General features: G+C 43.8%; 1 protein-coding gene across 1 annotated transcript in view; it reads right to left on the reverse strand.

The window, feature by feature from the left end:
* The window catches only part of LOC127572276 (growth hormone receptor-like), a 139,577-nt gene that overhangs the window by 102,252 nt on the left and 17,297 nt on the right, over positions 1-20,028 (reverse strand). The window contains exon 2 of the mRNA XM_052019303.1: positions 5,710-5,797. Within this exon, the coding sequence (XP_051875263.1) occupies positions 5,710-5,779 (70 nt within the window). The 5' untranslated portion in view covers positions 5,780-5,797. The remainder of the gene's footprint in view (positions 1-5,709; positions 5,798-20,028) is intronic.

Raw genomic sequence — 20,028 nt, forward strand, 5'->3', positions numbered from 1 at the left:
CTCACCTCCTGTAGTACCCTGGGATATATCGGTATTGGTTTATTATTGTCACTTGTACCAAGGTACAGTGAAAAACTTGTCTTACAAACCGATCATACAGGTCAATTCATTACACAGTGCAGTTACATTGAGTTAGTACAGAGTGCATTGATGTAGTACAGGTAAAAAAAATAGCAGTATGGAGTAAAGTGTCACAGCTACAGAGAAAGTGCAGTGCAATAAGGTGCAAGGTCACAACAAGGTATATTGTGAGGTCAGAGTCCATTTCATTGTATAAGGGAGCCATTCAATAGTCTTGTCACAGTGGGGTAGAAGCTGTCCTTAAGTCTGGTGGTACATGCCCTCAGGCTCCTGTATCATCTACCCGATGGAAGAGGAGAGGAGAGAATGTCCCGGGTGGGTGGGGTCTTTGATTATGCCAGCTGCTTCACCAAGACAACGAGAGGTAAAGACAGTGTCCAAGGAGGGGAGGCTGGTGTCCGTGATGCACTGGGCTGTGTCCACAACTCTCTGCAGTTTCTTGCGGTCCTGGGCAGAGCAGTTGCCATACCAAGCCATGATACATCCAGATAGGATGCTTTCTATGGTGCATCGGTAAAAGTTGGTGAGAGTCAAAGGGGATAAACCAAGTTTCTTCAGACCGGCCCTAGGGACTTCTATTCTAATGTTTTTCTGAAGTTCCAGCACATTCTGCTTCTTAACACTGAAGTGCCCCAGTGTATCAGCCTGTTTTACGCTGTCCTCACAAACGTCAAGGGCTCTCTCTGGTGAATACTGAAGAAAAGTATTCATTAAGAACCTCCTCTACCTCTTCTGACTCCAGCACGTTTCCTCCTCTATCCCTAATCGGTCCTACCTTCACTCTAGTCATCCTCCTGTTCTTCACATACGAGTAGAATGCCTTGGGGTTTTCTTTAATCCTACTTGCCAAGGACTTCTCATGCCCCCTTCTAGCTCTCCTGAGTCCATTCTTAAGCTCCTTCCTGGCTACCTTGTAACTCTCTAGAGCCCTGTCTGATCCTTGCTTCCTAAATCTTAAAGTAAGCTTCTTCCTCTTCACTCGATATTCCACACCTCTTGTCAACCATGGTTCCTTCACCCTACCACCTTTTTCCTGCCTCAATGGGACAAACCTATCCAGAACCCCCTGCAAGTGATCTCTAAACAACCTCCACATTTCCAGTGTGCACTTCCCCGAGTACATCTGCTCCCAATGTTCTTTATCCACCCTAACTCAGTGTACCATTTAATTTTCAGAAAACAAATGTTCCCATCCAAGTTTCACAAGGGGACTGCAAAAAAGTTACAATGAACAATACCAGTTACTTATTAAGTAAATTACATTCCTGAATTATCATATCAACTCTGCACTGCAGATATGCCTCTGTTGAATGCCTTGATGGTACCGCAGCTGTGCTGATCAATTCACTGTAGCAATCAGCACACATGCAGAGCAGTACTGGGCACACCTATTTAGTCACAGTACAACTGTGTGCAGTGACCTGCAGGAAAAGCACTGAAGGTTCACAGAAGCCTGCTGTGACTGGAACACAGGAGCAGAACGATACCTCCAAGGTCACTGGAGCAGATGAAGTTTGCCAGATGACACCAACGGAAATGTTCTTCCCCTCATACTGCTGGGCAAGTGCTTCTGATAGGAGGCCATCTCCAGGGCCTTTCCAACAATGCAGTCAGCCCCACCCCTGAATGGCCACCCTCATTCCCCTGACTTGCTAACTGTCAGATAAACTCTCTCCAATAGCTGCCAGCTGACTGTGCTTCAGAAATCAAATAGGTATTTGAAATTTGGAGCCAGTTTATCACTAGTTGACCACCTGCAACTTTTCCAGCATGTGCAGTGTTTTGTGTCTCCATTTTGCTACTCCACTGCGAAGTTCCTTCAAAGTATGAACATTTTGAAAAAGTTTTCCTCTCTCTTCGAGGGGAGTTCTGTGAAAGCCTCTATCACTGCTCCCACATTGTGATTTCTACTGCTCTCCTGTTCCAACCATACTCTCATCCAGACTGGCTTCCACAGTCATGAGTCCTTCACTATTCCCATTCTCCCCTCCTCCATCTATCACCCCTCCTCACCTGGATCCACCTCTCAACTGCCAGCTCTTGCTCCACCCCTTCCACTCACCCCTTTATACTGACTATTTCCCCTCTATCTTTCAGTGCAGATGAAGGGTCTTGACCCGAAACATCAACTGTCCACTTTCCTCTACAGATGCTGCCTGACCCGCTGAGTTCCTCCAGCAGTTTGGATGTTGCAGCAAAATTTTTAAATTTGTAACGGTTAATGCACTATCCTAGTGTAACATGCTGCATGGTCATTTTCAGAAAAAATTGTTCCTTTGTGGGACATGGATATCACAGGCAACAGCCACATTTATTGTCCATTCCTAATTGCCCCTGGATCGTGTCAAACACGCTAGGTGATCTGCAGTCACCTGAAGCTAAGAATGAAAGGTTTCCTCTCCTAAAGGATGGTCATAAACCATGAAGGTGCAACAGTTTCACCTTTCCTGTGACCACAATCCTAAATTTCAATTTCTTATAAATTATCTGAATTGCCTAGCTTTCAGGATAAATTGTGAACTCTTATCTCTGGATCAATGGTTCAGAACTCTGTTAGTCCAGCATCTGAAACCCTGCCATTGTACCTGCAGCAGATGGACATTGACTGCAATAGTTGTGCCCTTATCAGCTCATTTCATAATGTCCTAATGAACTACATTGGTGTAGGTAGCTATGGGCAGTGACCTATTCTATTAGTGAATGCAGCTACTTAATCTGGAGGACAGGCAATGTTTGTACAAGCGAAGTTTTGGGAGATAAAGAATTTTGAAGGTGGGGGCAGGGATCCTACTTGATTTACTCTGTAGTCAGAGTTCAGCACCTGTACTCTCGAGCTATGGGAAGTCTTAACCCGTGATTCCAGAGATCGAAGACACTTGGATGGTTGGATCAGCCTGGTCTAATAGAAGTGCTTCAAAGAAGTAGTTTTTAACTTGCATATTTCTTCTGAAACGATCCTATGTAGCACATGTGTTTGGGCAAGACCGACACCTGGCACGGGCAGGTTGACATAAGGAAAGGTTGGATAGGCTCGACTCCTAACTGCTGGAGTTTGGAAGAATGAGGGTGGACTTAATCGATCTTCACAAACAAGATGTGGAGAGGAGGTTTCCTCCTGTGGGTGATTCTAGAAGAGGGGTCACTGTTTAAACCCAAGGAATCATCCATTTAAAACTGATGAGGTGATTTTTTTTAAATCTCTTAGAAGGTCACAAGTCTTTGGAACTCTCTTCCTCAAAGGTTAGTGGAAGCAGAGGGTTTAAATATTTAAGACAAAGGTGGCTCAATTCTTAATAGACAAAGTTTATCGGCATGCACTGTTGGGGTTACTTCGGATCAGCTATGAGCTTATTCAATGGCAGAGTAGGCTCAAGGACTGAGTAGCCTACTCCTGATTCATGTTTGTAACTCGTTGGGGGTGCCCTTGGTATGAAGACAGGACTGTTTCTTCTACTGACACCAGCACAACGTACTTGTAGGCAAAAGGTTGGTGCAGATGTGACGGAGTAAACTTGTACCTTGTGTTGGTTCACTCATCAGCTGCTGCAAAGGTGGCTTGGCAATTTTGTCTTTCAAGGCTCAACTGGCTTGGTCTCTAGTAGTTCTAGCAAGCCATGCTTAGTGATGGGCACTGATGAAGTTTCCCCCAACCCAAGTATACTCTGTGCCCTTCTGATGCTCGGATGGCACTCAGCAAGGTATGCATGGTGTCACATTCACACTCAAACTGGGTTACCTGCAAGTAGAAAATTACTGATGATAGTAAAAGATGACTGCCACTCTACCAAGTGCATGGTAAGAGAAAGCTCTGAGTGCTCTATCTGTGCAGCAGCAAAGGGGAGGGTTCTATTATAAGTGTTGTTTCAATTTAAGAATCACATCAAAGCCTTAAGATCTTTAAACCAGGAAACTCCCACAGCTGGATAAGACAATGCAAAAACTGCACACTGGCTTCACAATTAGTGATCTGGATCAACTATTCTTCACTAACTTGCATTCACAGACCATTGTTATTTACCTGGACACTTTGCATCCTTCCCAATCTTCTAGTCTCACAATCATCAGCCAGATAATCAGATCAGTGTGCTGAGAACATTGGCACATGATCTGCCACAAAATAATGGTCCCTGAGTGCATCAGAACACCACTATTCCAAAATAAGAACACATGGAAAGGCATTATATGGGTGTACAAATCAGCATTACATGGGAATACAAATCAGCATTATAATGATCCAAACTGCAGCACTCAGTCTGACAATGCAACCTACATTATACAGCAGCAAAGGAGCCAATTGTTTGGTGGAGTATTTAACTACATCTGCCCACATCAATCTTAAGACTTCCAATCTCATTACCAACCAGATATCTATACAATTAGAATATATGGACACAATAACTACTGATGACACTGGATACTGGCACATTGCCAACTACCTTCAAGGTTCTGGCGTGTACAGAGATACTATTGGCAGGAAGACAGAATTGCCATACCTGATTGGATCATTTATCAACCCTGACTACTAATTTTTTGGATCTTGCAAAGATTTCCATAAACACAATTTACAGCACAAAAGCAGCAATGCAGACCAACAGGTTTATGTTGGTATTTAAGGGCCCCATAAACCTCTACTCAGCCAAACCCTTACATTCACAGAACTGCAGAATGAAGGGCACATTCTGCATCGTGTATTCAGAAATACACTTTTCCTGAAGCCCAATTAATCTCTGCTCCAAGGAGAACATTCCCAGTTTCTCTCACCCCTTCAGATTCAGCTGTCCCCTCTCAAAAAATGATCGTTTCCAACACAACCATTTTTTAAAAAAGATATCCTGTACTGGCAGTTCAATTTATTAAATGTTTCTCATTATTTTTATGCCCATTCCCATGTTACTTGATCCTTCAGGTGTCCCTTATTGATATCCCTGGACTCTCACTTTCCATTTACTCCATGACCATCATGTTGTTCAGAGATCAGAGTGAGATACAGCACAGAAACAGACCGTTCAGCCCACTGAGTCCACACCGACCATCAACCACCTGTTTAATCCTATATTAGTCCCATTTTTTATGCTCCTTGCATTCTCATCAACTGTCCCCAGATTCTACCACTCATCTACACACAAGGGGCAAGTTACACCTACCAATGATATAAGGTTTCTTTATTAGTCACATGTACATCAAAACACACAGTGAAATGCACCTTTTGCGTAGAGTGTTCTGGGGGCAGCCCGCAAGTGTCGCCACACTTCCAGCACCAACATAGCATGCCCACAGCTTCCTAACCCGTACATCTTTGGAAGGTGGGAGGAAACCGGAGCACCCGGAGGAAACCCACGCAGACATGGGGAGAACGTAAAAACTCCTTACAGACAGCAGCCGGAATTGAACCCAGGTTGCTGGTGCTTTAATAGCATTACGCTAACCACTACACTATCGTGCCTGCCCCTGCACATCTTTGGGATGTGGGAATAAACTGGAGCACCAGGGGAAAACCCATGCAGTCACAGGGAGAACACTCAAAGTCCACACAGACAGCACCGGAGGTCTACCTTACCCACAATTTTACAAGATGTTTTTCTAATTTTAATCATATAACTGAGAAAATCTTAACATAAATTAACTTACCATCTGAAGAATAAACAAAGTCAATGAAGACCACAAGCAGCAAGTACCAGATTAACCATAGCGCAGCCATTTTTCAATCCAGAGTGACCTGCAAAGAGGAAGAACTACATTAAATGTTGTACCTTTGAGCCCATTTTATGTCTCAGCCAGCTGATGTCATTCGGTGTCTCAGCTATGTTGCTGTTCAGTTCGGACCCCATACAGCAAACACCCACAGGCCACATTCAAAACCATAGAACCATAGAACCATACAGCACAAAACAGGCCCTTCGGCCCACCGTGTCGTGCCATCCATCAGACCACCCTCACACTACCTAACCCCTTCCTCCCGCATATCCCTCTATCTCACGTTCCTCCATATGCCTATCCAACAAGCTCTTGAACCTGTTCAATGTATCTGCCTCCACCACCACCCCAGGCAGTGCATTCCATGCACCAACCACTCTTTGGGTGAAAAACCTCCCTCTGACATCTTCCCTGAACCTCCCACCCATAACCTTAAAGCCATGACCTCTCGTCTTGAGCATTGGTGCCCTGGGAAGGAGGCGCTGACTGTCTACTCTATCTATTCCTCTCAATATTTTATATACCTCTATCATGTCTCCTCTCATCCTCCTCCTTTCCAGTGAATAAAGCCCTAGCACCTTAAGCCTCTCCTCATATTCAATACTCTCCAATCCAGGCAGCATCCTGGTAAATCTCCTCTGCACCCTCTCCAACGCCTCCACATCCTTCCTGTAATGAGGCGACCAGAACTGAACACAGTACTCTAAGTGTGGCCTAACTAGAGTTTTGTAAGCTGGGATTCACTTTGGGATTTCAAGTCTCAGTCTGATGTTGTTGTCAACGAATATCCAGATATGCAAATCAACGCAACTGCACTTCAGCATTACCCATTTCCAATGCCTGTAGTACCTAAACCAATTATACTGATTGGTAACTCTTAACAACATTCAGATTCATAAACCCAACCAACTCATCTTCACCTGGAAGCCCAATCTCTCAGTATCTCCAAACCTCAAAAAGGGAAGTCAGAGGGCCCTTTGTTTCTTCTGTGAACAGAGGTCCAAACAGACCTGCCGGGAAAGGAAAGCAGCTAGTGCGGCCACAGGGGACTCATATCTCCCTCTCTAACAATATACCATTTTGGATACTGATTGGGGGTGGGGACTCTCAGGGGAAAACAACAGCAGCCAAATCAGTTGCACCACTGATTTGTGTGGAGGAGGGGGAATTCTGCAACAGATTAGGGAGAACATCATAGCAGTATTTAGAGGTGATATCCTGGAGGGAACGTCCAGTGAGGCCACATGGATAGAACCTAGAAATAAGAAAGGGGTGATCACTTTGATGGGATTATACCATAACACCCCACCCACATAGTCACTGGGAAATGAGGAACAAATATGTAGGGATATCAGATAGTTGTAGGAATAATAGGGTTGTAATAGTAGGTGATTTTACATTTCCTAATATTGACTGGGACTGTCATTGCACTCAGGAATTCAATGGGGCAGAATGTGTTATGTGCACCAAGGTAAGTTTTCTGAAGCAATATGTAGATAGTGAACTACAGAAGGGGCTACAGTCGACCTCTGAGGAAATGAGGCTGGAAGAGTGGTTGATGTGTCAGTGGGGGAACACTGTGGGACCAGTAACCATAATTCTATTAGTTTCAAGATAGCTATGGAAGGACATAGGACAGGTCCTCAAGTCGAAGTCCTAAATTGGGAGAAGGCTAATTTTGAAGGCATCAGACAGGAACTTGCAAAAGTTGATCGGGTGAGTCAGTTTGCATGTAAACGGACATCTGGCAAGTGGGAGGCTTTCAAAAGCGAGATAAGAAAAGTTCAGGGCCAGCACATTCCTGTTACAGTGAAGGGCAAGGCCTGCAAGATTAGGATCCTTGGTTGACAAAGCATTTTAGGGGTCTGGTCAGGAAAAAGGAAGCCTGTCAGGTATGGGTAGCTGAAATTCAGTGAGTCCTTGAGGAGTACAAGGAATGTAGGAGTACACTTAAGGAGGAAATTATGTGGGCAAAAAGGTGCCATGAAATATCCCTGGCAGACAAGATAAAGCAGAATCCTGAAAGATTAGGATATATTAGAGTGAAAGGGTAGCCAGGAAGAGAGTAGGTCACGTTGAAGATCAATGTGATGACCTGTGTGGAACCAAAGGAAATGGGCGAGGTTTTAAATGAATCCTTCTCGTCTTTATTTCCTGTGGAGAAAGACATGGAAGCCAGTTTGTTCAGGGGAGGGAACAGTGGATATCCTGGAGCTTGCCAACATTATAAAGGAGGTGGTGTTGGAGGTCTTGAAATGCACAAAGGTGGGCAAATCCCCAGGGGCTGACCAGGTGTATCCTAGGACATTATGGGAAGCAAGAGAGGAGATTGCTGGGGCCTTAGCAGAAATTTCTGTATCTTCGTTAGCTACTGGAGCATGGCTAACATTGTGCCCTTACACAAGGACAGTGGGGTTAAGCCAGGAAACTGCAGGCTGTTAAGCCTTACATCAGTAGTGGGAAAATTACTGGAGGGGATTCTGAGAGACAGGATTTATTTGCATTTGGAAAGGCATCATGGTCAACACAAACATCATGGGCCAAAGGGCCTGTTCCTGTGCTAAGGGCCTGTTCCTGTGCTGTACTGTTCCATATTCTATGTAAGGACTGATATAGTCAGCATGGCTTGGTGCATGGGAAAGAACATCTCCTGAATCTGAATGAGGTTTTTTTCTTAAAGAGGAGATGAGCAAGAGGATTGACAAGGGCAGGACGATAGGTGTTGTTTACACCTACCTTAGCAAGGCCTTTGACAAGTTCCCATGTGGTAGGCTGGTCTGGAAGATTAGAACACATGGGATCCAGGGTAAGTTAGCAAATTGGATAGAAAATTGGCTTGGTGATTGAAGGCAGAGGGCTGTTTCTCAGATTGGAGACCTGTGACTACTGGTGTACCACTGGGATCAATTTTGTTTGTCATATATATTAACGATTTGGACGAGAATGCAGATGGCATAATCAGCAAGTTTGCAGATGACACCAAAATTGGTGGTATAGTGGACAGTGAAGAAGGTTGTCTAAGGTCAACAAGAAAAGTGGGCAAAGGAACAGTAGATGGAATTTACCTCAGACAATTTGGGAAGGTAAACCAGGGCAGAACATACACAATAAATAGCAGTGCCCTGGGGAGTGTTATTGAACAGTGAGCCTTTGGAGTACCCTGAAAATGCGAACACAGGTCGACAGGATGGTGAGGAAGGCATATGGCTTGTTTGCCTTCATCAGCCAAGGCACTGAGTACAAGAGTTGGGACATCGCGTTACAGCTGTACAAAATGTTGGTTAGGCCACACTTGGGAGTATCGTGTGCAATATATACATGACAGAGATATATATGTTTATGAGAGGCAGAGATAGGGTAGATAGCCAGAGTCTGTTTCCCATGGTAGGGGGGTGTCTAAAACTAGAGGGGATAGGTTTAAGGTGAGAGGGAGAAGGTTTAAAGGGATCTGAGGAGTAAATGTTTCACACAAAGAGTAGTTGGTACTCTGGAATGAGCTGCCAGAAAAGGTGGTGGAGGCAGGAACAGTAATAACATTTGAGAGTAATGTAGACAGGTACTTGAATGAGCAGGGTATAGAGGGATGTGGAATTCATGCAGCAGGTGGGATTTGTGTAGATAGGTGTGATGGTCGGCATAGATGAAGTGCGCTGAAAGGCATGTTTCTATGTTGTACAACTCTATGACCCCGTCAAGTACCATGGCTAAGGCAAACAGTTCAGAGGCCAAGACTAACAATTCAGAGACAAAAGTTCAAATCCCACTATAGCAGCAGTGGACTTTGAATCTGTTAATTAAATAATTTGGTTGGCATGGACAAGTGTAGCAGAAGTGCCTGTTTTCATACGCTATGCACCCTAAGATCCCCCCATACATCAATGCTGTTAAGGGTTCTGCCATTACTGTATATTTTTCTCTTGCACTTGACCTCCCGAAATGCATCACCTCACATTTGTCTGGATTACACTCTATCTGCCACTTCTCTGCCCAAAGTTCCAACTGACCTATATCCTGCTCTATCTTTTGACAACCTTTCTCAGTATCCACAACTCCACCAAGTTTCGTATCGTCTACAAACCTACTAATCAGACCACCTACATTTTCAAGTAGATCACATATATACATACATATATCACTAACAATAGAGGTCCCAGCACTGATCCCAGAGGAACACCACTGGTCAGACCTCCAGTCAGAAAAATCACCCCTTTACTGTCTTCTATGGCCAAGCCAATTTTGTATACACTTTACCAACTCACCATGAATCCTATGTGACTAAATCTTCTGGATCAGCCTACCATAAGGTTCCTCATGGAAGGCTCATTCAGAAAGTCAGGAGGTATGGGATCCAGGGCAACTTGGCTGTGTGGATTCGGAATTGGCTCGCTCATAGAAGATAGAGGGTGGTGGTAGATGGAGCGTATTCTGCCTGGAGATCGGTGGCCAGTGATGTTCCACAGGGATCTGTTCTGGGACACCTGCTCTTTGTGATTTTTATAAATGACTTGGATGAGGATGTGGAGGGTGGATTGTGGATACTGTAGAAGGGCTGTAGGTTACAACAGGACATTGATAGGAAGTAGACCTGGGCGGAGAAGTGGCAGATGGAGTTCAACCAGGAAAATTGTGAAGTGATACACTTCAGGAGATCGAATTTGAAGGCAGAATACAAGGTTAATGGCAGGATTCTTAGCAGTGTGGAGGAACAGAGGGAGCTTGGGGTCCACGTCCATAGATCCCTCAAGGTTGCCGCATAGGTTGATAGGGTTGTTAAGAAGGCGTATGGTGTGTTAGCCTTCATTAGTCGGGGTATTGAGTTGTTCAAAAGCAGTGAGGTAATGTTGCAGCTCTATAGGACTCTGGTTAGACCACACTTGGAGTATTGTGTTCAGTTCTGATTGCCTCATTATAGGAAGGATGTAGAAGCTTTCAAGAGGGTGAAGAGGAGGTTTACCAGGATGCTGCCTGGATTGGAGTGCATGTCTTATGAGGATAGGTTGAGTGAGCTAGGGCTTTTCTCTTTGGAGAGGAGGAGGATGAGAGGTGACTTGATTACGGTGTACAAGATGATAAGAGGCTTAGATCGAGTGGACAGTCAGAGACTTTTTCCCAGGGTGACAATGGCTAACACGAGAAGATTGGATGAAGACACAAGGGAGATGTCAGGGTAAGTTTTTTCACACAGAGAGTGGTGGGTGCATGGAGTGCACTGCCGGCAGAGGTTGTGGGGGCAGATATGTTAGGGACATTTAAGAGACTCTTAGATAGACACATGAATGATAGAAAAATGGAGGGCTATGTGGGAGAGAAGGGTTAGATAGATCTTAGAGAAGGATAAAATGTCGGCACAACATTGTGGGCTGAAGAGCCTGTACTGTGCTGTAATGTTCTATGTTCTATGAGGGTCCTTGACAAATGCTTTATTAAGATTCATATAGGCAACATCCAATGCCCTACCCTCATCTTTGTCACATCTTCAAAACACTCAAACAAGTTTGTAAGACATGATCTCCCCTGCACAAAGCCATGCTATCCCTAATAAGTCTATGCTTTACCAAATACAAGTATCTCTATTGGTTTATTATTGTCGCTTGTACCGAGGTTACCATGAAAAACTTGTCTTGCATGCCATTCATACAGATCAATCGTTACACAATGCATTGAGGTAGTACCAGGTAAAAACAATAACAGAATACAGAGTAAAGTGTCACAGCTACAGGGAAGTGCAGTTCAGGTAGTCAATAAGGTGTAAGGTCATAACAAGGTAGGTTGTGATGTCAAGAGTCCATCTCATCGTATAAGGGAATCATTCAATAGTCTTATCACCATGGAATAGAAGCTGAGGGTATGTGCCCTCAGGCTCCTGTATCTTCTGCCTGATGGGTGAGGGGAGAAGAGAGAATGACCCAGGTGGGTGGGGTCTTTGATTATGCTGGCTGCTTCACCAAGGCAGCGAGAGATATAGACAGAGTCCATGGAGGGGAGGCTGGTTTCCGTGATGCGCTGGGCTGTGTCCACAGCTCTCTGTAGTTTCTTGCGGTCTTGGGCAAAGCAGTTGCCATACAAACCCGTGATACATCCAGATAGGATGCTTTCTATGGTGCATCAATAAAAGTTGGTGAGTGTCAAAGGGGACATGCCAAATTTCTTTAGGAAGTAGAGGCGCTGGTGAGATTTCATGGCCATGGCATCTACATGGTTGGACCAGGACAGACTATTGGTGATGTTCACTCCGAGGAACTTGAAGCTCTCAACCCTCTCGGCCTCAGCACCATTGACGTAGACAGGTGCATTTACACCGCGCCATTTCCTGAAGTCAATGACCAGCTCTTCTGTTTTACTGACATTGAGGGAAAGGATGTTGTCATGACACCATGTCACTAAGCTCTCTATCTCCTTCCTGTACTCTGACTCATCATTATTTGAGATATGACCCACTACAGTGGTATCATCTGCAAACTTGTAGATGGAGTTAGAGCAGAATCTGGCCGCACGGTCATAAGTATATAGGGAGTACAGTAGAGGGCTGAGGATGCAGCCTTGTGGGGCACCAGTGTTGAGAAAAAATCGTGCTAGAGGTATTGCTGCCTATCCTCACTGATTGCAGTCTGTTGGTCAGAAAGTCAACGTTCCTGAACATTGCCATTCTGCACAGGTTGTTGGAGATACCATACCTGGAACAGTTTAGGTCTTCTTATGCAAGGATGGATATATTTCACTGAAGGCAGCTCAGAGCAGGGTGACTCGGTTCCTGGGATGAATACGTCTTAAGAGCAACAACCTGGAAGGGTGGGCCTAGATTCACTGTATTTCCTTGAAGGGTTGGGGCTGAGAGGATGCTTACTCTCATGAGCAAATCAAAAAGTAGGATTCATAACTTCGAAACAACAAGACTGCCAATTTAAGAAGGGGGGATACCTTCTCTCAAAGGATTGCAAATCTTCCTGTATCAGAGGTATGGAGGTTCAAACATCATAGATGAGATAGACTTATTTTTGGCCTATATGGAAGTCAAAGGGTTAAAGCAAACGGGTAGAAAAGTGGAATTGAGACCAACATTAAATCAGTCATTATCTTACTGAATCACAGACCATATGTCTTAGACTTGTTCCATTTTTTTCATTCTTGATGATTTCTGACACCTCAATCATGATGTCACCACTGGGATGATCTGGTTCTCTCTTCTCTCCCTACCAATACCCACTTCCCTTTCCCTGGCAGCTTCTGTACAATCATAGGCAATGTTCTTTCTTCCAATCAACATTTCCTGCCTTCTTATTTTCATTTACAGATCCTCTCTCTGTTACCTTTAGCTCATCAGTATCAGGACTAGCTCACGTCCACTTCCACTTTGCCTATTTTTTCATTAGTTCTGATTATGTAGCTCCTAACTTTAGTCACCATTCAACCCATAGCTACCCCCACCCCGGACACTTTCCACTGCACCCACCACAGATGCCACACCTGCCCCTGCACCACCTCCATCCAGGGACCCAAACAGTCCTTTCAGGTGAGGCAGAGACTCACCTGCACCTTCACTAATATCATCTACTGCATTCGGTGCTCCAAGTGTGGCCTCCTCTACATTGGTGAGACCAAACGCAGACTAGGTGAACGTTTCACAGAACACCTGCACTCCGTCCATTAGCACGGTCTGCGTCTCCCCGTTGCCGGTCACTTCAGCTCCCCCTCCCACACTGTCACTGATATGTCAGTCCTCGGCCTCCTCCACTGCCGGGAGAATTCCAAGCGCAAACTGGAGGAACAGCACCTCATTTTCCATCTTGTAACCTTGCAGCCTAACGGCATGGACATTGAATTCTTCCACTTTAGGTAATCCCTACCCCCCTTCCCCACACCCCTCACCATGCTTCTTCCCATTCCTAGCCTCTTTTTTTCTACCTTTTTTCCTCTCTCTCCTTACCTTTGACCCATCCCCCAGTGGATTTGCTCTCCCCTCCTCCCCCACACCTGCCTATCACTATCTCTTACCTGCATCTACCTATCGCCACCCTGTGCCTACCCCACCTCCCCTCTTTTGTCCACCTATCACTGCTCTGCTTTTCCCTCCTATTTTTGATTTTTTTTCATTATTTTTCTTTGAAGTTACCTTTCTTACACCCTATGGCACTATTAAACTATATCCTTGCTGACATAACCCACTTGATTTTATCCAAACAGTACTCTGCTTTGCAGCCTTGAGTTTCCTCTTCAAACTTGGAAATAGTACTCAGCTGAACCTCTCTCCTCCAAATTAATATTTTGCGTGCCTGCTGAACACAGATTAAAATTCAATCCCAGAAGAAAGCAACTGACTCAAGTCTGAGTTAACCAGCAGCTGTTGGAAGTTAAAGTTTCTCCATATTCTCACAATCATTCTGCCAGAGCAATAGGACCACACTCATCAAGAGAAATGCACAGTCCCTACAATAAAGAATCACTCGACAGAATCACAATGTATGATACACGGGCCACAACGTTCCTATATCTGGGCTGAAAGGAATACACCACCTTAAAATGGTTGCAGCACTACGAGTGATGTACCTTGAACCACTCTGTTTATCAGAACTTCAAAACTGTGGATCAATCTTCTCCCTCAGTTATCAATTACTCCTACAATGTTTGGATTTAAAAGACTTGACATAGCCCAGACCAACTAGTATGTGCTAGTTAACCTCTTGCTGTTTTATCCCCAGTGCAGTGTTGTCTTTGAGGTCTTAAATTTTTCATTTTGGTTTTCATTGAAAAGACTTCACAAAACAGATTGTGCCTGGCCTGGATTCAGAAGCCACGTGAAATTCAAACTGGTTGTGCTGTTTACACACAAGGTTGCCAGCAATGAGTTGATTTATTATGCTATTGACTTACATTTACCAGCTGACCTTAGAACTGCTCAAATTCTCTCAAAGTCAAACTCAGCACTAGGCTTTTTTGTACTTGGGACCTGCCTTCAAACACAGCACTTTCAACATACTTTAAAAAAAACAAGATTTGCTTCCTTCTTCCTACCCTAGTTCTGAACAAAGTACGGTGCATTCCATGAAATATCATTATGCAGTCTATCATTAAGGCGAGGGTAAGGGGACAAATTGAAAACTTTCATTTCTTCAGAGTGCCTATAAATGGCAAATCACATTTGATGAAAGCGATTAGATTGTTTTTGGAGAGTTGACGAAAGAGTGGTCATGGATATTAAAGGCGTTATTTATATGACTTTCAGAAGACATTTGGTGAAATCCTTCAAAGCAAATGTGGCAGATGGAATTGAATGCAAGGTACCAAGCTGGTTAGGATGCTGGCTGAGCAGCACAAGATGGATAGTATAATGGCAGGTACTTAAATTACGATTAGTGAGTCCCACAAGAATCAATAATAGGGCCACAGCTATCTAACAAGTAACCATGAGATAGAGAGCCACATTTCCAAGTTTTCCAATATTACAAAAGTTACTGGCATTGCAGATGGAACCATTACATCACTAAGATAATAACAGATTAAGCAAATAGGCAAAATGCAGTTAACAGTTTTCAAGCTGTATACTGCTGGAGAAACTTAATAGGTCAAGCAGCATCTGTGGGTGAAAGGAATTGTCGACGTTTCGGGTTGATATCCTGCATGCTCTTGTGCCTTCGTAAACAGATTTTAGTTTAGGTAAACATGACCTATTCTTTCTTCAGTGCATTTTTTAAATGGTTAAACGCTAGTAAGCTCTGAATGCCTAAAGAGATTTGAAGGTTCTTAAACATAGATCAATAAAATGTCATGGACAGATACAGAAAATAATAACAAAAAATGATATTCTGTTCTTTACATCCAAAGGATACGGGAATAGAAATTACAATACAAAGGGCTGGTAGGACTACACTTAGAGAGCCAGGAGCAATGCAAATCAGCAGACTATCAGAAGGATACACTGGCCTTGGAGGGAGTGCAGGCCAAATTAAGTTACAGGGAGATGTTACACAAACTAGAGTTGCATTCCCCAGCATTAAACTTGGGAGTGATTTGACTGGTTTTCAAATATTAAAAGTAACAGACAGTGTAAATGGAAAGGAACCCTGAATGTCAAAAAAATACTGCAGATGATGGAAATCTTAAAAAGAGAACAAAATACATAAACACTCTGGAGTCGAACAGCATCTGTGGAAAGAGAAACAGTTAACATTTCAGGTCTGTGACCCTTTATTAGAACTTGATTCTGCTAGTTGGGGGCCTGGACTAGGGACCATTGTTTAAAATTATAACGAGTACTGGAAGAACCAGTGATAGGAGCATCAGGTAATACACATTTGCACATAATCCACAATAGCAAAACCACTCTGTTCTGAATCTCACCTTGTCCTTAAACCAGAGACAGATAAAGGAGGTAAATGTCAGCTGGGAGGACAGAGTATTTTTCCCTCGATATTAGATTATGGTGCCTATCAAAAGGTCATGTGGGTCAAAGGGAAAATTTCACAACATCTGAAAATATTACTAACATAGAGATCATAGTTGTCACATGCTAATTTCTCCAGGAAGTCCTCAGGGAAGCATCAAGCAATGACCATTATTTGGATGACAGTCTTCCAAAACTCGCTCAGTGTTGGAACTGTCACAGATTGGGTGGTAGCAATGATATCTAAAGAAGGAGAAAAAATAATAAACTACAGACAAATTATGCTGATATCTGTTCCAGCATTTTGCAGGCTCGTCATTGAGAACTTTGCAACAACCATTTAAAAAAAATCATAGTATGCTGAGGTAGAAGCAACAAGATTTTATGAAAGGGAACGAGTTTTCTTTTAAGGATGCAGCTAACTGGATAGGTAGGTGAGAACCATTGAATATAGTAGAACTGGAATTTCAAAAAGGCATTTGATAAGGTATCATTGGGGGCAGTGACATGACTCTCTCTCGTTAGAGATGGTCAGATGTTACTTGCCACATTGCCCAAGCCTGAATTTTATCTACATCTTCCTGCATGCAGGCATGGACTGTAACACTTAGAGGAAACTAAAAGTAGGAGGCTAGGTCATTCAGCCCTTCGAGCCTGCTCTGCTATTCAATATGATCATGGCTGATTATCTCTCTCAATATTATATTCTGGCTCCCTCCCTATACATCTTGATGCTTTCTGCATCTAGAAATATACAATATATGCCTCCTCAAAAATATTCAGCAGCTTGGCGACTACAGCACTCTGTGGTAGTGAATTCCACAGATTCACCACCCGCTTAGTGAAGAAATTTCTCCTCATCTCAGTCTGAAACCTCATCCTGCAACCTGGCTGGGGTATCCAGGAGCCCTTGTCCTCTACACTCCCAGGCCCCTTGTCCTAGACATTCCAACCAGGGGAAATATCTTCCCCACATCCAGTCTATCAAGCCCTGTCAGACCTTTATGTTTCAATTAGATTTCTTCTCACTCTTTGAAACTCAAGTGAATATGGGTTGTGTCTCCTCACACAACAATGCTGCCATCCCACCCATCAGTCTGGTGAACCTTTGCTGACATGGCAACTATATCCTTTCTTGGATAAGGAGACAAGGCAGGCACAGTAGTGTATCAGTTAGCGTAACGCTTTACAGTGCCAGTGACCCGGGTTCATTTCCAGCCGCTGCCTGTAAGGAGTTTGTACGTTCTCCCCGTGACTGCGTGGGTTTCCTCCGGGTGCTCTAGTTTCCTCCCACATTCCAGAGACGTACAGGTTAGGAAGTTGTGGGCATGCCGGAAGCGTGGCGACACTTGCGGGCTGCCCCCAGAACACTACACAAAAAATGAATTTCACTGTGTGTTTTGATGTACATGTGACTAATAAAGATCTTATTTTATCTTAAAAGCTGCACAAAATACTCCATGTGTGGTCTCACCAAAGCCCTATATAATTGTAGGAAGACATCCTCGCTTCTGTACTCAAATCCTCTTGCTACGAAGGCCAACATACTATTTGCCTTCTTAACTGGAGCTGCTAAAGGATGGTCATTGATACAGCAGCTGAAGATGGGCGAGTTTCAAACACTGTCCTAATACATTCCTGTAATGAGATAGTGAAGCTGGGATAATTGATGAATTTGTGGAACTCCTTGCCACGTACAGCAGTGGAGGCCAGATCAGTGGGGGCATTCAAGGAGGAGATAGATACATATCTAAATAGTCAGGATATCAAGAGATATGGGGATAAGGCCGGAAATTGGGATTAGAATAGGGTTTTTTTTTCTTTTCCCCCCATTCCCCATTTCTCATTTCTATGGCCTGCTTCTGCTCCCTTGTCTTGTGATCTTGTGATCTTGTGAACAACCACAATGATTTTCCTTTGTGCACGGTTTCACTCCAATCATTGAGGTCTTTTGTCTGGATGCTCATTGACTTGGTTTATCAGGACTTGTTGATGCCACACCTAATCAAATGCTGCCTTGATATCAGAGTTAATCTCACCTAGAACTATCGAACACTACAACACAGAAAACAGGCCATTTGGCCCTTCTAGTCTGTGCCAAAACGGTATTCCACTAGACCCATTTAACTACACCCAGTCCATAACCCTCCAGACCTCTCCCGTCCATGTATCTATCCAATTTATTCTTAAAACTCAAGACTGAGCCGCATTTACTATATCAGATGGCAGCCCATTCCATACTCCCACCACTCTTTGAGTGAAGAAGTTCCCCCTAATGTTCCCCCTAAACTTTTCCCCTTTCACCCTAAAGCCACGTCCTCTCATACTTATCTCTCCTAATCTAGGTGGAAAGAGCCTACTCACATTTACTCTGTCTGTACCTCTCATAATTTTGTAAACCTCTCATCAAATCTCTCCTCATCCTTCTGCGCTCCAAGGAATAAAGTCCTAACCTGTTCAATCTTTCCCTGTAACCATGTTCCCTGTTCCATGACACTAGTGCTTGTTTCCCTTCCTTCCTTATCCACTATGCCAGTTTCCTGAGTAAATACTGATGCAAAAAAACTGTTTAAGATCTCCCCCATCTCCTGAGGCTCCACACATAGACGACCACTCTGATCTTCTAGGGGACCAATTTTGTCCCTTACTATCCTTTTACTCTTAATATACTTGTAGAAACCCTTCGGGTTTATCTTCACATTATCTGCCAAAGCAACCTCATGTCTTCTTTTTGCCTTCCTAGTTTCCTTCTTTAGTATTTTCTTACTTTTTCTATACTCTTCAAGTACTTCATTTGTTCCTAGTTGTCTATACCTGCTATACACCCCTCTCTTTTTCTTAACCAGATCGCCAATATCCCTTGAAAACCAAGGTTCCCTATGCCTTGTTAACTTTGCCTTTAATCCTGGCAGGAACATGTAAACTCTGCACTCTCAAAATTTCGCCTTTGAAGGCCTTCCACTTACTGAGCACATCCTTGCCAGAAAACAACTTATCCCAATCCACTCTTCCTAGATCCTTTCTCATTTCCACAAAATTGGCCTTTCTCCAATTTAGAACCTCAACTCGAGGACCAGACCTATCCTTATCCATAACTAACTTGAAACTAACGACATTATGGTCACTGGACCCAAAATGCTCACCTACACAAACTTGTCACCTGACCTGTCTGGTTCCCTAATAGGAGATCAAGTATTGCATTCTCTCTCGTTGGTACCTCCATATATTGATTTAGAAAACTTTCCTGAACACATTTGACAAACTCCAAGCCATCCAGCCCTTTCACAGTGTGGGAGTCCCAGTCAATATGTGGAAAGTTATGATATATATGTATATAAAATTATTTGGACGAATTTGTAGGTGGTCTGATTAGTAAGTCTACAGACGACGCAAAAGTCGATGGAGATCCCCTACTATTACAACTTTCTGTTTCTTACATCGGTCTGCTATCTCACTACAGATTTGTTCCTCCAATTCCCTCTGACTATTGGGCGGTCTATAATACAACCCTATTAGTGTGGCCACACCTTTCCTGTTCCTCAGCTCCACCCATACGGCCTCTGTAGATGAGCCCTCCGGGCTGTCCTGTCTACACGCAGCTGTGATATTTTCCCTGACTAGTAATGTCACTCCTCCATCTTTCATCCCTCCCCCTCTATCATGTCTGAAACAACAGAACCCCAGAACATTAAGCTGCCAGTTCTGTCCCTCCTGCATCCAAGTCTCACTAATAGCAATAATGTCATAATCCCACGTGTCAATCCACACCCTAAACTCATCTGCCTTACCTACAATACTCCTTGCATTGAAATAGATGCACCTGAGAACATTTCTATCACGTACAAACCTTTGATTTCTGTCGATACCTGCAGTCC

This window comes from Pristis pectinata, chromosome 7, assembly GCF_009764475.1.
Source record: "Pristis pectinata isolate sPriPec2 chromosome 7, sPriPec2.1.pri, whole genome shotgun sequence".
NCBI classification, from domain to species: Eukaryota; Metazoa; Chordata; class Chondrichthyes; order Rhinopristiformes; family Pristidae; genus Pristis; species Pristis pectinata.